Consider the following 17,966-nt stretch of genomic DNA (forward strand, 5'->3'; position numbering starts at 1 on the left):
TACCATGTATGTAGTACTCCTTTGAAATTATTAGCAATTTAATGTAGGTAGAAGAGTAGAAATTTTGTGCTAAGTAACTGATCACAGGTGAGAATGTGTAAAGAAGAATTAAAATAGAGGCCAAATGCTGCTCCACTATCAGGCCCTGTTGTGTAACTCTGGTTTCCACTAGGTGGCCTTAGCCTAGCCTCTGATCCTCATTTCCTCATAGGTAATATGGGGTTAGTAATAGTTTTTACTTCCCACAGATGGTTATTGTGAAGAAGCATTCAGTATCAAAGTCACAAAAGCTGTTTCATGAACTATATATACAGTAATAATCCATGAACTTAGTTCTTAGAACTTGAAAAAAGGAGGTCATTCAGAGATTAAGAGGATATACTTGTGAACCTCATAAGGTTGGAATGGTGGCAGTTGTCAACCAGAAGGTCAGAAGTACTAAAAATAGGAAACTAAAAATTATCACCAAATAGTAAGGTTATTATTGATAACAATACATACTAAGTTATTTGCAAGAACAAAAGGAATTAAAAACAAATTTATTTGTTGAAAGGATAGGACTAATGAAATTAATTGCATCCAAATTTCTCAATAATTTTTTCCTATCTTTTATCAATCTGAGGTAAAGAATTAAAGTTGTAAAACTGTGACTGTAAAATTTACAACTAAGCACTCTCAAAATAATAATGTAATTTTACCATACATGTTTGCAGTGCAAAGACTTGTATAACTTTAATGAAAAATATCCCTGAAAAAAAATGAAATGGCTAATCATTTTTTACTTTGTCTTTTAGCATACGGCGGCATCAAGAAAGAAGAGCAATTTTAACGCCCATTTTAACAGATTTTTCTGTCCGAATAACTGGAGCACCTGCTATCATTTTCACCAAAATAATTTCTCCAGAAAATATGCACACTGAGGTTAGAATTTTATTTAGGTTTTATTTCAGTCTATGTAATGGAGTAGCTTCTCTTTGTAAGTTAGGGATTTTCTTAGTTTTAGTGTACAGGATGTCAAATTGCTTATTATTAATAAGTTACTATAACCAGAAATTATTGAGTACTTTCTAGTGCTGTTTAGTTATTGCTTTTCATGTAGTTATTCATAACTACATCAAATCCTCATAATAATTCTGAGGATTTATAACTACATTCAGTCCTCATAATAATCCAGTTAACTCCTTCTATCCTCATTTTATAGATGAGGGAACTGAAGCCTAGAGAGGCTGACTCAAATAACTTGTCCATATTTTCACAAGTAGTAAGTAGCAGAGCATGCATGGTATGAACCCAACTGGTCTGACTCCAAACCATACACTCCTGACCCTGACCTCTACAACCTCCTCCTGCTTTCCGCTGAAAGCAACAACGTTGACAGTGTTCTCATGGATTACTTCACATGGAAAATTGTACATGGATTACCTTAGTCTTCACAACATCCTTGTGAAATAGATATTACTAGTATCCATATTTTTAGTTAATGTTTATTTGTTTTTGAGAGAGAGAGCGTGAGTGGGGTAGGGTCAGAAAGAGAGGGAGACACAGAATCCAAAGCAGGCTCCAGGCTCCGAGCTGGACTCGAACTCACGAACCGTGAAATCATTACCTGAGCCGAAGTTGGATGCTTAAGCAACTGAGCCACCCAGGTGCCCCTACTAGTATTTGTATTTTATGGATCCAGAAACTAAGATCAAAAGAGATTAGGTAACTTAACCAATGTTACTAGCCAGTTACTGGTGGATCCAGATTTCAAGTCTGATCACTATGGTATACTGCCTCTATGCTTAGAATAGAAATATAAGAATAATGTGGTCCATCATAATTTAAAAAGTATTCTTCACAGAAATTTATGTTATGCTAAAAACCTAAACTCTTCGATCATTCACAGTTAGAGGCAGTTATGAAAAGTTCAGAAAAATTAAGTAAAGATTAAATATATTAATCTAAGCTAATAAAACCTCACATTCATTTTCTGAGTTTTTAAAAATAATATTTTTATAGATGTTGTTTATTTGATGTTTATAATTGCCCTGTAGGGAAAGCTAGGTTAGGTATAGTATCTTTTCTTATCCACAAAAAAATGTATAAAAATTAAATAGGTCTACAAATATCTTATTTAGTAACACAGTTGATTTAAAGTACATGAATTTATTTCTTTTCATCATTACTTGAGGAATAAAATTTCTACCTATAATTAGTAAAAGCAGGGAACTTGTGGGAGTAAAAGTTATTTAACCCAAAAAAAGGAATATTCATTCCCGACTTGCTGTTCTTTATGGCTGTATTAAAATCTACTCTAAGCTCTGTAGCTTGCATTTGGACCAGTCATAAGTCTCCTTTAAGTCCGTTCCCTTGGATGACACTAATAAGGATAAGGTTCGGTGGACGTTTCCAAGCATTTGAACATTGTCCACATTCACTTCATGACAAGAGGCAGAACTTCTCCTTATTAAGTGAAGCTTCTGGATTGCTTTTCACTTCTTTCTTCCTTTCCTGAATGGCTTTCCAACAATGAATGTTCAAATGACTCAAGTTATGCAGAACAGCATCAGTTAAGTGGTAGACATCTACCTAATGCTGCCAAGATCTTAGCAGCTTGAAAAAGTGAAAGTAATTAGTCTAGCTATCTTTGGCTTCAGCACTCTCTTTTGTTATATATCATTTGGAGGGTATACTTTGGAGGAGACTCAGACCATACCACTTGTAACTGTAATTGCTTGCCTACAATTGCCTGTTTATATCTGTCTGCCCAACTAGATTGTAACCTCCTCAAGAGCAAGTTGCCATTTAAAGCCAATCTATTTTTTGTGATATCCCTAGCAGTCTACTCTAGTGCATGTTACTTAGGAGATGCTCAGTAAATATTTGTTAGTTTGAATGAATGAACAAGATTATGCTAAAGAATTACATCATCTCTTACATATGGAAATGATAGTTTGAGGTATGAAAAAGCCAAATGTATATGAAATGGTAAAAAATTAGTGTTTGTGTTGTTAGTTTGTTTCCCTGCAACTAGTGCACAGCCCAGTGCACAGCGGGACCTCATAAATGTTTATTAAATTATTCCATTAAACTCTGTTGAGTGCCTACGCTGTCCATTTCTGCTATTCTCATTAACATATGAACTTGAGTCCCAGGAGAATTCATCAACGTAGTAGAGGTCAAATAAGTAAGAATGATAAATTATCATCTAATGGCGATCATGTATCTTTATCTGTATTCAGTTTTTTGTTTCTGTTTTTGTTTTTGTTTTTGTTTTTTGCCCCTTTCAGGAGATTTTAGTGTGTGGCCATTCCTTGGAAGTGAATATAACCACAAACCTGGACTTCTTCCTAAGTGTGGCTCAAGTTCAACTCTTACATCAGTTAATAGTAGCAAATATGACTGGACTGGAACCATCAAGCAAGGCCACAGAGGTAACTGTTACCTGATTTTGATTAGTCTTACTGCATTTGTGCCAACTTTATATTCATAATAGGAAAACTATAATTAAATGCTTTCTGCTAATTATTCTGTATTTAATTTTATTCAAAATATGGTCATAAATTATATTGGATTGGTGTTCTCTGTTTTTGAAATTTGTTTGGTCTCTCTTTGCCTATCATGTACCTTTGCAGAATTGTTGTGGCTTAGCCTCAGAAAAGCCTCTGTTAAAATATATGATTTTAGTATCCTGCTGCAGTTTTTTTAAAAAGTACAACACAAGAAACCTGGTGTAGCTTTCACTTACTCAGATACATTACAGGGATAGGGCCTCTTTTGGAAGTGAACTTTGTAATCGCACTATGGGAATATCTTCAATAAATAACTTCTAAAGCATTCATTTCCCATGCTCAGTGAAGAATGGACACAATCATAAAAGTTGAATGCCTGCCTAGAATTTTAATTTTGATCCGGTGTTGGTTGGAAGCCTGCTTTGTAACCACAAAGCATGTCAGTGTGAAACAAAGAAAGCTTCTTATTAGATGCTTCTCAAGATATATTTTCTTTCTTTTTTGTTTCCATACTTCTATAATCCTATCTGTACTTAGGGTACATCTCCTATAAAAATTCAAGTCAAGAAATCATTTACCTGTGAAAAAGACATTGGTTTTATTTTTGTCAAGAGATACACCGAAGCCTCATAAGTTCTGTTTATTAAAAAGGGAGGGAAGGAAGAGGTGTTCACTGAGAGCTACTTGATGCTAGGCAGTGTGCCAGGCATTTTCACGTAAGTTGAGCATATTATCACAACCATCTTGTGAGATTGATATGGGCATTATTAACATTTTACATATAAGGCTCAGAGATGGTAAGTGACCTGCCTGAAATCATTCATGCATAGCTAAAACATGGTGGAACTGAGATTTTAAGTCTTTCAAGTCAGTGCTCTTTCCATTCTACCACAGTTTGTGTACTATAACTATTAGTCTATCAGTCTTCTTTGTTTTTAAAAAAATATTTCAAAATGATAAAGCTCTAAATTTTTATAAATGAAGATTCTCTAACTATACTGTCTTTTACCATCCATGATTTCTGTTTGCTCAGTATCTTTCTTAAAAGGTCTGTAGAGCTGGGGCTCCTGGGTGGCTCAGTCAGTTAAGTGTCTGACTTTGGCCTAGATCATGATCTCACTATTCCTGAGTTCGAGACCCACATCGGGTTCTGTGCTGACAGCTCAGAGCCTGGAGCCTGTTTCAGACTCTGTGTCTCCTTCGCTCTCTACCCCTCCCCCACACTGTGTTTGTCTCTCTCTCAAAAATAAACATTAAAAAAAGGTGGGGGGGGCTGAAGAGCTATGTGGTCTCTAAAATATCAACTTTTTTCTAATATATATTAGACAGTCTATAAGGATATAATTATATGACTTGAAAATAAATAGAGCAAAAGATATTTTCCCATGGCATTTTCGATGAAGTCCTTGAAGAAAGTAGGGTTGGAAACAATATTTAAAAAATTTTTTTGAATGTTTATTTATTTTTGAGAGGGAGAGAAAGAGCATGAGCAGGGGAGGGGCAGAGAGAGAGGGAGACACAGAATCCGAAGCAAGCTCCAGGCTCCAAGCTGTCAGCACAGAGCCCAACGCGGGGCTCAAACTCTCGAGCTGTGAGATTATGACCTGAGCCGAAGTCGGACGCTCAACCAACTGAGCCACCCAGGTGCCCCATGGAAACAGTATTTTACATTCCTAAATTATTTGTGCTAAGTTTATGAATCTCTCACTCATATCAGTAAAACCAAATTCATAGATTTCTGATGTGTTTTAGGAATTTATACAACTTAGCAAATTTGTCTTTAACTCTTTACTTTGGGCAGTTATGAATAAAACTATAAATATTCATCTTCAGACTTTTGTGTGGACAGAAGTTTTCAATTCCTTTGGGTAAATAGAAAAGAGTGTGATTGCTGGATCATATGGTCAGAATATATTTGGTTTTATTAAAAAAAAAGAAAAAGAAAAAAAAGAAAACCACCAAACTGTCTTCGAAAGTGACTTATACCATTTTGCCTTCCCACTGGCAATGAAAGAGAGTTCCTGTTGATACACATTCTCGCTAGCATTTGGTGTTGTCAATGGTCTAGATTTGGGCATTCTATTAGATGTGTGATGGTGTCTTTTGTTGTTTTAATATTCATCTCCCTGATGATCTATGAAGTAGAGCATCTTTTCGTATGCTTATTTTCCATCTGCATATCTTCTTTAGTGAAGGGTCTGTAAAGTCTTTGGCTCATTTTTTAATTGGGTTGTTTTCTTACTGTTGAGTTTTAAGAGTTTCTTTGTATATTTTGGATAACAGTCCCTTCATCAAATGTGTCTTTTGCAAATATTTTCTCCTAGTTTATGGCTTTTTTTTCCTAATTCCCTTGATATTGTCTTTCACAGAGCTGAAGTTTTTAATTTTAATAATTTTTTCATGGATCATATCTGTAGTGTTGGATCTAAAAAGGCGTCACCATACCCAAGATCATCTAGGTTTTCTCTTATGTTCTTTTCTAGGTCTTATAGTTGTGTGTTTTACATTAAGTCTATAGTCTCAGTCTTGAGTTCATTTTTGTGAAGGGGATAAGGTCTGTATGTAGATTCATTTTTTTTACATGTGAATGTCTAGTTTTTCCAGCATCATTTGTTAAAGAGACTGTCCTTTGCTCCATTGTATTCCCTTTGCTCCTTTGTCAAAGGTTTTTGACTGTATTCATGAGGGTCTATTTCTGGGCTATCTGTTGTGTTCCATTGACCTTTTTGTCCATTCTTTCACCAATACCATGCTGTCTTGATTACTGTAGCTTCATAGTAAGTCTTAAAGTATGGCAGTGTCAGTTCCCCCAACTTTGTTCTTCTCCTTTGCTATTGTAGAAGCTATTCTGTCTCTTTTGCCTCTTCACATAAACTTGAGAATCAGTTTGCCAATAGCCATGAAGTAACTTCCTGGAATTTTTACTAGGATTGCATCAAATCTATAAATCAAGTTAAGAAATGACATCTTGACAATATTGAGTCTTCCTGTCCATGAACACAGAATATCTCTCCACTTATTTAATTCTTTGATTTTGTTCATCTCAGTTATATAGTTTTCCTATTTATATCTTGTATATATTTTGTTAGATTTATACCTAAGTGTGCCATTTTTGGTATGCTACTGTAAATGCTATTGCGCTTTTAATTTTAAATTCCACTCGTTAATTGTTGGTGTACAGAAATGTAATATAATTGATTTTTGCATATTAACCTTATATCCTGCAACCTTGCTGTAATCACTTACTCATTCCAAGAGTTTTTATGTGAATTCTTTCAGATTTTCTACATAGACAATCCTGCCATCTGTGAACAAAGATTGTTCTTTTTTCCTAATCTATAATACTTATATGTCCTTTTCGTGCCTTACTGTACTAGAAGGAACTTCCAGTATGTTGAAAAATAGTGGTGAAAGAGGACATCCTTGACTTCTACCTGATCTTAGTGGGAAAGTTTCAAGTTTCTCACTGTAGGTTTTTTGTAGATGTTTATCAAGTTGAGGACATTTCTCTCTGTTCCTAGTTTACTGAGAGTTTTTATCATGAATGGGTTTGGATTTTGTCAAGTACTTTTGATGCATCTATTCATATGATCATTTGATTTTTCTTTTCTAATTTGTTGATGTGATGGATTACATTAATTGAGTTTTAAATGTTAAATGAGCCTTATATACTTGGGATAAATCTCAGTTAGTATAGTATATAATTCTTCTTATGCATCGTGGATTATATTTACTAATAATTTGTTGAAGATTTTTGTGTCTTTATTCATGAGAGATAGTGATCTGTAGTTTCTTTTGCATGTGATCTCTTTTTCTGGTTTTGATATTAGGGCAATGCTGGCCCCATAGATTGAGTTAGGAAATATCTCTTCTGCTTCTGCCCTCTGAAAGACATTGTACAGAATTGGTATAATTTCTTCCTTAAATATTTGCTAGAAATCAGTGACTCCACATAGGCCTGATGATTTCTTTTTTGGAGGTTATTAATTATTGTTTAAGTTTCTTTAACAGATATAGGGCTATTCAGACCTTCTGTTTTTTCTTGTATGAATTTTGTCTGATTGTCTTTCAATTTATTGGTCCATTTCCTTGAAATGGTCATCAAATGTGTGGACATGGAGGTGTTCATAATATTCCTTTATTATCCTCTTAATTTCCATAAGATCTGTAGTGATGTCCCCTCTCTCATTTCTGATACTAGTAGTTTGATTCTCCCCCCACACCCTGCCTTTTTTTCTTTTTTAGTTAGCCTGGCTAGAGGCTGTATTGATTTTTGCTCTAATTATTATTATTTCTTTTCTTCTATTTCATTTGGATGGTGATGATATTTCCAGACAGTCTTTGACAAGGTTTTATTTGAGAGATTAATTTAAAAGTTATTCAAGAATGTGGTGAGTGACTTTTGTTAATAGAGGAAACATCTACACTATAAACAAAGGGGAAGAAAGATGGACAGACCTTTGGAAATAGAAGTGAAAACAGTGGAACGATCTAAGGATTATTGCTTAAATCAACACTTACTAATTTTGATTGTACGGACAACTAACACAGAAACTTTCAAGTACATAGCTAAAAGAGAAGCACTTCAGGGGTGCCTGGGTGGCTCAGTCAGTTAAATGTTCAACTTCAGCTCAGGTCATGATCTCACAGTTTGTGGGTTCAAGCCCTGCATCAGGCTCTTTGCTATCAGTACAGAACCTGCTTCGGATCCCTCTCTTTCTGCCCCTCCCCAGCTCTCTCTCACTATTTCTCTCAAAAATAAATAAAACATTTAAAGAAAAGAGAAGCACTTCAGGCAATAAAATGACCAGCTGATGGTTTAGGCAAATTGCCTCTGATATTGATCGAAACTTTTTCCAATATATTTGCTCTGAACAATGTACTCTAGATGGGGTGAGGCCGCTAGATCATTCAGCCTATATTTGTCATTTTTGATTTTTAGCGTTCCCTTCTAGTGCTATGACTGTCATGATTGCTGACTCCTAGAATGTTTCTTTTGTTTAAATTAACCTTTTCTTGTTTCTCTATACATATATTGACAAGCTGAGAAAGAACATAGATAAACTTTTAATATTCAAAAATCCAAAGTGCATTCCATATTTAAAAAGTCCATGTCCCTTCATATTCCACTCTATAATTCATGTCTATGATGACAATTAGTTCTATAACACAAGAACAGGAGTGTTATTTGGGTTTCTTACATCCTAGTTCCCTGCCATTTACATGAGGTTGGAGTCAGTCTCCTAGATAACTTGACAGTCAAGTCCAAATGTACAATTCTAACTTTTCTCTGGAAATGAAGCTCCACTACTCCTCCTTGATTTCTTTCCCATTGTTTAACAGGGCTGTGGTGATTTACACAATTGGTTTACTCTTTAGAAGATTCTTTGCCTTCTTTCAAGATAACCTTGGTCTCATAAAAGCCAATTTTATTAAAGTGATTATTAGTAGTATAATCATGACATTGATGCAATAAGAATTAACAAGGGTGATTATTTAGTAACATGTACCCATAAATGTCAGGAAATTTTTGAAAGAGAATGTGAATAAACAGAGAACTAAAGATTTTAATTTGTGCAAGTCTGTTTATGGAAGAATAATGCAGGCCATTTTTATATAATAAAAGGGGACTAAAATATCATTACAAGTTTTCCTAAAGCGGTTAGTATGCAGGACATTATAAGGAATTGTTCAAATACAAAACAGACAAATCCTATCTTTATATCATTTTATTTCAATTGCTGTCACAGCATAAAGAAAAAAACACAGCATAAAGAAAGATCATTTTGAATCACACTTTGAAGTATTAGACCACTTTAAAGTAAGATGAAAACTGAGTAGTCTGTCTGAATCTGTAAAACCATAAGCAATACAGATAAGATTCTACAACTAGCCTGTTAACTTGAAATGCTTGGTTTATTTTTCATAATGTAATGTTATTTTTATCAAAGTAATACATGAACAACTGTTGCTAAGCTAAATATATCAAAATAGTATCAGTCTGCTTTTTAAAAATGTTTTTTAATGTTTATTTTTGAGAAAGAGAGAGAGAGAGCGTGAGCAGGGGAGGGAGAGATAGAGGGACACACAGAAACCAAAGCAGGCTCCAGGCTCTGAGGTGTCAGCACAGCGCCTGACACAGGCCTCGAACTCATGAACCACAAGATCATGATCTGAGCCAAAGTCAGATGCTCAACTGACTGAGCTACCCAGGTGCCCCTAAATGTTTTTTTAATGTTTGTTTATTTTTGAGATATATATAGAGAGAGACAGAACATGAGTGAGGGAGGAGCAGAGAGATGGAGACAGAATCTGAAGCAGGTTCCAGGCTCTGAGCTGTCAGCACAGAGCCCAACTTGGGACTCTTGTACAGAATTGGCTCACAAGCCATGAGATCATGACCTGAGCAAGGTCATATATTAACCAACTGAGCCACGCAGGCACCCCTCAAAATACTATCAGTCTCCTAATAACCCCACCTAATCCTGCTTAGCCACTTTTAACTCTTCTGGTATTTATCTCCATATTTCTGAATAAATGAATAGACTACCATCTCTTGATTTACTCATTTTAGTATTACTTATTCACTTGCTATTTATTGTAGATGCGGAGTCCATCTCTTGACACTTCTTCCACTCTTCCATCTTCCCAGTATTCTCTTATCATAATTTTATATAATATTTTTAAAGTCAGTAAGAGCTACTTTTATTATGAAGACTATGTAAATATTGTTCATTGCTTAGCAAAGTGATAAAATGTGATTTTATTTTCCTGTGATTGTCCTAATGTTAATCACTGCCGCATTTTTTTAATTTGCTCAGGTTTAAAAAAAAAACTCTACTTCTTTTGTCTTTCTCTCCACCCCACGCCCAAGTCCCACCAATGACTCTACTTAATGCCAACAATTTAATTTTTCACACTCTGCAACTTACAAAATAGTGCTTTTTTCCCCCTCACTCAAAACAATTTTTCCTACATTCTTCTTTCTTCCTTCTCCACAATGGACTAGTAGTTCTCTGAACCTGCTGCCACTGGACACAAAAGAGTCAGATGAGAGGAGACTGATTTTTGAGGTCAATGTAAAGTTAGAGAATTTATAGGGTATCAAGGAACTAATTTGTTTCTATGAATATAAATTAGAAAGGTTGCCAGTATCTTTATCCTACCATTTCAAATGTCAAGTATTTGAGTTCCTATGTAGAACTATATTCATATAGAAAAATGTTATAATAGGATTTATGATATATATCTAACAGAGTTTACTTGGGTGTTTTTATAGTTTGTTATAAAACAGTATAATATGTTGGATTTTTTGTTACATACTGTGAGTGAGTGTATACCCTATGGAGTGGTGGTGGAATTTTTTTTTTTTTGGTGGTTTTATTACTATTTTAGCATGGAAATAATTTGCTTTGGAGTTATTCTTCATTTTGGGAATTGGTTTTTAGCCATTGGTGAAAAATTCTTACAAGGCATACTTGACCAATCTAAGGACTGCTAGGAATAATTAGAACTAAGAACTTAAGAGTAAAGAGGAGGGGAAGAAACTTTGAGTGGTGGTGCAGTACCAGAGATTTGTTGGAGCATAACATTAGACAAGATGAGGGAAATGGAGGCAAAGTATACCCCAAGAACACAGGTGAGTGGAGGTGAGGTTTGAAAGCAGGAACTGAGACCAATATGGGAGAGGATGTTGGTGTTCTGGTCTATCTTGATGTAGGCATGAATGGGAAAGCCCATATCAGAGGTTACATATTTCCGTATTAAAAAAGGAGGTTGGAATTTTGTGTGATGTGCATGTGTTGATTTTCCATCAGTGTTGCTATGCTGAGTATTTGTTTCTCTTTAGAGGCACCTGGATCTACCACTTGTAACCAGGCAATAAACACAGGCACCAATAAAATATGGATTCAAGCAGAGCCTTAAATGGACAAGAGGGCCTGTGAGGAAATACCCTGAATTTCTTAAAATCTAGAGCTGGAAAAGATATTAAGTATTTTATTGCCTATCCTCTCCAAGAAAGGACTTCTTAGGTAGATTGCGCTACCACACCTGTCTCAATTTTACTTATTCCTTGTAGATATTAAAAATAGCATAATTGTATCCTGATAAACAAGCTTATGCTTAGAAACGCATCATAGTTGCTTCAGGGTACATGCTGAACATCAAGAAAACCATAAAAATTTTAATTTTCTAGCCATGCTTATGTTTATCTCATACAGATTTCTTGAACAGAAATCCAGTGAATGTATTAAGTTTTCCTAAGGCTCTCTTAAACTGCCTGTCCGGGTCGTGTTCAGCAGTACTCATTGAGGGCTTACCATATATCAGATACACTGGCTACAGACTGAAAGAAGTATGAAAAATAAGTACACTGTGATGCTTGCCCTGTAAGATTTTATAATCTGGTTGAGAAATAAAACATAAGTAAATGGGGTTCCTGAGTGGCTCAGTTGGTTAAGCATCTGACTTTAGCTCAGGTCATGATCTCACAGTTCATGGGTTCAAGCCCCGCGTTGGTCTCTGTGCTGATGGCTCAGAGCCTGGAGCCTGTTTTGGATTCTGTGTCTCCCTCTGTCTCTGCCCCTCCCCTGCTCGCACTCTGTCTCTCTCTGACTCAAAAATAAATAAACATTAAAAAAAAGTAAGAAAAAACATAAGTAAATGAATTTATAACAAAGAAAACAATAAATGAAAAGTATTAAACATGCTCCATGGAAAATTAGTATTATAGGAGTGATCCAAAATAGGAGGAGAAGACTTTAGACCATGTGCTGAGAGATCTAGCTTCATGGGGAAGTTGGAATTGAATAGGCAGAGAAGAATGACCTGTTTATTTACTCAGTAAATACTGAAACTTTTCTATGTATCAAACACTATAATGGATATTAGAGTGACAGCATAAACAAAAGAGATTAAGTTTCTGCTCTCATGTTCTAGTGCTCATATATTTCATGAAGAAGATAGACAGTAATAAATAATTGGAGCTAGGGGCACCTGAGTGGCTCAGTCGGTTAAGTGTCTGACTTCGGTTCGGGTCATGATCTCGCTGTTTGTGAGTTCGAGCCCCGCATGGGGATCTGTGCTGACAGCTCAGCACCTGGAGCCTGCTTCCAATTCTGTGTCTCCCTCTCTTTCTGCCCCTCCCCCATTCTCACTCTGTCTCTCTCTCTGTCTCTCTCTCTCTCTCTTCCCCCCCCCCCCCGGAAAAATAAACATTAAAAAATAATTGGAGGTAGATCAAGACATATAGTCGTTTTTAGTTACACATGCGCGTGCGCGCACACACACACACACACACACACACACACACACACACACACACACCTAGTTGCTTACATCAAATATGTTCCCTTTCCATCAGCCCAAAGTTAGTCATGTGATTGCACCTAGCTGCAAAGGAGGCTGAGAAATATAATCTATAATCTTTCTTTTTTTTTTCCTCTTAAAGTTTATTTATTTTGAGAAAGAGAGAGAGCATGAGCAGGGGAGGGGCAGAAAGAGGGAGAGAGAGTATGCCAAGCAGGCTCTGCACTGTCAGCACAGAGCCCGATGTGGGGCTCGAACTCACCAACCGTGTGACCATGACCTGAGCTGAAACCAAGAGTCAGCCACTTCACTGAGCCCCCCAGGCGCCCGTGAGAAATGTACTCTTTCTAATACATGGCCATGTGCCATACTTAAAATTATTTTACTATGAAAGAAGGGGATGGTGAATATTGGAATTCAACTGACAGCCTTGGCCACAGAGACTTCAGGGTTACTGGTAGCCAGAGCTAGAATATTCCTTAGAAGTTTTGGCTCTCTTCAATATTTTCAACATACCATCAACTAAAGCCTAAAGTTGACATACCATATAATATGGCAGAAATACTATTGGCTTGCCAATTGCACAGTGCTGCTATAGGGACCCTGTCTTTGCCCAGTGTTTCTAACCCTCTTCATCTGACAATAGAACTTCCTTTCTTTTGACTAAACAACATTCTCCTGTGTGGTTTTGCTGGGGATGCCCTTTAGAGGGTAGACATGAGACACAGGCCTGGCCACTCATTGTACTCCATCCCCCCTATCATTTATTGGCCCAGATAATGGGCACACTTCTCAGGCCAGGGCAGTGTTTTATATGAATACACTGAGAAGAATAAACTCTCTTCCCTGTGGATCACTACGTCCAGATGTTATCATACTGGAGCTTTCTTTGACCATGCTCCTCTCTTCTTTACCACCATCACGTGAAGAAAACGTCTCTTTTTTTAAAAAGAAAGAAAGGAGTTGAACTCACAGAAATAAGGGAAACTGAAAGATGGAGAGAAAAAAAATCTTTGACATCCTTTGACTCCTTTGACACAGTTCTAGCCAATGAGATATAAAGAGAAGTGTTCAATAGATTTCTAGGAAAGTCTTTACCTTCTTGCTTTTCCACCTTCCTGGAATAGTGACAACGGAAGTGACCAGCGACTTGTGACCGTGAGGCAAAACATGATGACAGAGACGAGGACCAAAAGCACACACTAAGGATACCAAAATGGAGGATAAAATGATCCTGAGATGCAAGTGACATCATGGAGCCACTGTAACTGGCACTGGACTTTAAGTTATATGAGGAAAATAGGCATAAGTTAAGCCAGTAATTTTTGGCTTTTTATTACATAAGGCCAGACAAAATCTTCACTGATACAGACAGACAGTGTTCAAGTATTCTAAGATATAGATGATAAAACCCAGGGAAAGTGCTGATCACACAATACAATTTGAGGCATAACAAGTTCTTAAGTTGATAAATGGATTCCTTAACTCAGGAATTCCTCTATCTGTTCACAGAGATGGAAAAGAGAGGTATATACCATCAAAAGAGCTAGAAGGTATTGTGACTGATTGTATGTTTGATGGAGACAGGTTGGGTACATACTGTGGAGGGCCTTGAATACTGGGCTAAAATGTTTTAAGCAAGCAGTAGAGAGGAGTTGAAGTTAGCTGAACTGGTGAATAACTTAAACAGGTGTCCTTCTGAACTCAGACCCATTTTAGACTGAACTTCTCAGTTTTCCTCACACACTGTTAGTTAAAATGGTAATATTACAGTTACCTTTTTCTTTGTTCTAATTCAATACAGTATATTGTATTCTAATATAGTATCCGATTATTTCAGTCAGGATTTGAAATAGCTGTAGCATATAATATCACCCATTGTTTCCAGGGGCTACAATTATTCCTAAAAAAAAGAAAAGAACACAATGCACACTCTTTTAAAATTGACTAAACAGAAGAATGAGAAGGCTGAGATTGCCCTGGGTGATGTTCATCTGGCTGCAGTAATTACGCTGTTATTCCTGGCTAGCAAGTAACTATCTTATTAAGCCCACTTACAGAAGTAGTGTATGTAAGGAGTAACACATGCTCATTTTCAAATCAGTGTTTTAGAGTAAATAAAAATTTTATAGCAAAATAAAAACCACATTTTTAGGGGCAAAGAATAGAACCGCATTGCGGGGCATCTGAAGGTGGGGTTCTTTGATCCACACACTACATATCCTGAAGAAGAATGTAGACAATTATAACACTAATTGAGCATTTCTTCCTTTGCCCTCTCCTTCCTCCTCCACTTAACCACTTGGCTTTAGCCACATCCTTAGCTCTCCTTTCCTTTCAGTCTCTGGTAATGACTTACTTGGTGACCCATCCAATGCATGCTTGGTACCTGTTCTTACACTCTCTTTGATAGCTAAAAAATCTGTTCCTTAAGAAAAATCTCATTTACGGGGCACCTGGGTGGCTCAGTTGGTTAAGTGTCCGACTTCGGCTCAGGTCATGATCTCATGGTTTGTGAGTTCGAGCCCCACATCCAGCTCTATGCTGATAGACCAGAGCCTGGAGCCTGTTTCAGATTCATTCATTCATTCATTCATTCTCTCTCTCTGTCTCCCTCTCTCTCTCTCTCTGCTCCTCTCTCTCTCTCTCTCTGCTCCTCCCCTGCTCATGCTCTGTCTGTCTCTCTCAAAAATAAAATAAACATTAAAAAAATTTAAAAAAAGAAAAATCTCATTTACAAAAAAAATTACTTTAGCCATCAGAAAATATACAGTACTTATTCTATTTATTCAGTATTTCTAAAGTAATTGTGAATAGTCCCAACTTAAGTAACGGTTCCATTTCCCCAGACTTTCTGCTATCATTTATTGTATTTGGCTTGTCTATAACTACCTAAAGAAAAAAGAACTACATAAAGCACTGTATCCAACTGTCCATGAAGCATGAGAAAGTTACATTTAAAAAAATAATGTTACTACCTTAAAGCTGGTCAGAACAGGTAAAAACCCCTGAGATAAATCTCATCTCCTTTCTCAATTAGCTCCTCTCCTCTCAGGATTGCTAGTCCTTCACATCTGTTCTATGTTAATATTTTTTCCTCTCTGTACTAAGTTATAGGTCTTTTCTCATATCTTCAATCTTATCTCTTAATAACTGCTCCTTTCTCACATTTTTGTGTAATTTCTAATGCTTTCTTTTAATACTTTAATTCTCATGACCTAGAAGAATGCTTGTGTATAAGGAGAAGCACTCTAGGAAAATAGTTCATAAGTAATTCATTATTTTCTGCGTAAAAATACGATAAATGAGCTAACTGTTCAAAATAACTGAGGTTCCATCATTTGCTGGGCTTTCTATATGACAGTTTGTTCTAACAAGCAAGCCTCTGGGATTTCAATTACTATTACATAAAAGAACCAACTTTTAAAAAATATTAACATCAGAGCCATGGGAATGTATATAATTCTCATCTAAGATTTCATACATTTTTAAATTGCTTATTTCTAAAACTTTGGCTCTTCATCAAAGGCTTTCTGCAGCATATGACGAAAAATCCTCTCACAGAGTATAGAGGTATATAAAATAAACACCAAAGCCTAAACCCAATAATCGTCCTTCTTTACTTTTTAAAGTTTCTTGACTTCAGCAAATGTGCTATAGATACCTTCCCACCTTTCATTCTAAAAATTGGCCCATTCAGTAATGCACATTTGGAAGACACAAAAGGACCCTGGGGAGATGGAAATATTCTGTATTGTGATTGTGGTGGTGGTTGCACAATTGTATACATTAATTAAAGCCCATCCCACTATACCTTCTTAAGGCATATATTCTATTATTTACAAATTATACACTGGTAAACCTGGCTTGAAAAAAGGTTTGGCCACTCAGCACAGCTTTGGAAGACACAAAGTCCACTGTCAACAGTGATTTCCATTAATGTCGGAGTATCTGTTACTGAGGTGGCTACCCAGAATCTATAACACCAGCCAACACTTTTTGGGTACTTCCTATGTGCCAGATAGTTAAGTGTATTATATAGCCTAACTGCTTTAGTCCTAACAACGACCCTCTGAATTGAGGGCTTTGTCTCAGATTATACAGATATGTAAGCTGAGTCTCAAGAAAATCACATAATTTGCCCAAGGTTATTAGCTGATAAGTATCAAAGCCCAGATATTTGTCCCACCCCCTACTCTGAGAATGTATTGGTTGGAAGACGTGTTAAAGGTAGTTCAGTGACCTAACTGGTCTGGATGTGGTTGTTTACAGGGAAAATTAAAATCTAAATTAACTGTTCTTAAATAAAATTATCTCTTACTGTATTGCAATGGTAAGCCATCAAAGGATCTAAAACAAGAGTATGACCTAATCACGTTCACATTTGGAATAGTGACAGATGCATTAGTTAGGGAGACCATTGGAAGCTCTAGCAGTAATCCAGATGACGAGAGCCTGAAATTCACTGATTTAAGGAAGAAGAGGAAGACATCCAGGAATGGGCAGTCTCTGCATTTGCTTGAAAAAATGTATGTAAGGAAGAAAGCCCTGAGAAAAAAAGGTTATAGTTACTCGTTATTATCCTTTTTGAGTAAAAATATGATAAATGAGCTGGTTCATCTCAGGGCATATGTTATTGGAAAGATAGTGTTCCAGATCATTCTTTCTCCAGCTATTCTAAATTGGATGACAAAGAACAAAGACTCTTATGCCACCTGTTTGCTGACAGGCAACAGTTAGTTCTAAATTCAGAGGCCACTGATTAGGATTTCCTTGCACTTTGTACCTTCTTGAACTCATGGTCAGCCTCAGTATTTCATTTGTGCCTCCAAAGAAAAATGTTGGAGTGGATTTTTGTCCTTATAAAGGATTCAAGAAATGGTTATTGTTTAGTTGTTTATTGTTTTTTTAATGTTTATTTATTTTCAGAGAGAGCATGAGCAGGGGAGGGTCAGAGAGAAGAGAGAGAAAATCCCAAGCAGGCTCCACACCATCAGTACACAGCCCTATGTGGGGCTCAAACTCAGGAACCATATCATGACCTGAGCTGAAACAAAAAATTGGACACTTGAACAACTTAGCCACCTAGGCACCCCTGGTTTTATTTCTAGATAAGGAAAAAACAAAGATGTTTAAATATCAATGGGTAGGTTTCAGTTGGAA

The 17,966-nt window shown here is 36.3% G+C and overlaps 1 protein-coding gene across 1 annotated transcript in view; it reads left to right on the forward strand.

Moving 5' to 3' along the window:
• VPS13B (vacuolar protein sorting 13 homolog B) overlaps positions 1–17,966 on the forward strand; it is a 795,867-nt gene that overhangs the window by 517,351 nt on the left and 260,550 nt on the right. The window contains 2 exon segments of the mRNA XM_042923372.1: positions 795–921; positions 3,273–3,416. Coding sequence (XP_042779306.1) covers positions 795–921; positions 3,273–3,416 — 271 coding nt within the window.

The sequence above is a fragment of the Panthera leo genome, chromosome F2 (genome assembly GCF_018350215.1).
Source record: "Panthera leo isolate Ple1 chromosome F2, P.leo_Ple1_pat1.1, whole genome shotgun sequence".
Taxonomy (NCBI): domain Eukaryota; kingdom Metazoa; phylum Chordata; class Mammalia; order Carnivora; family Felidae; genus Panthera; species Panthera leo.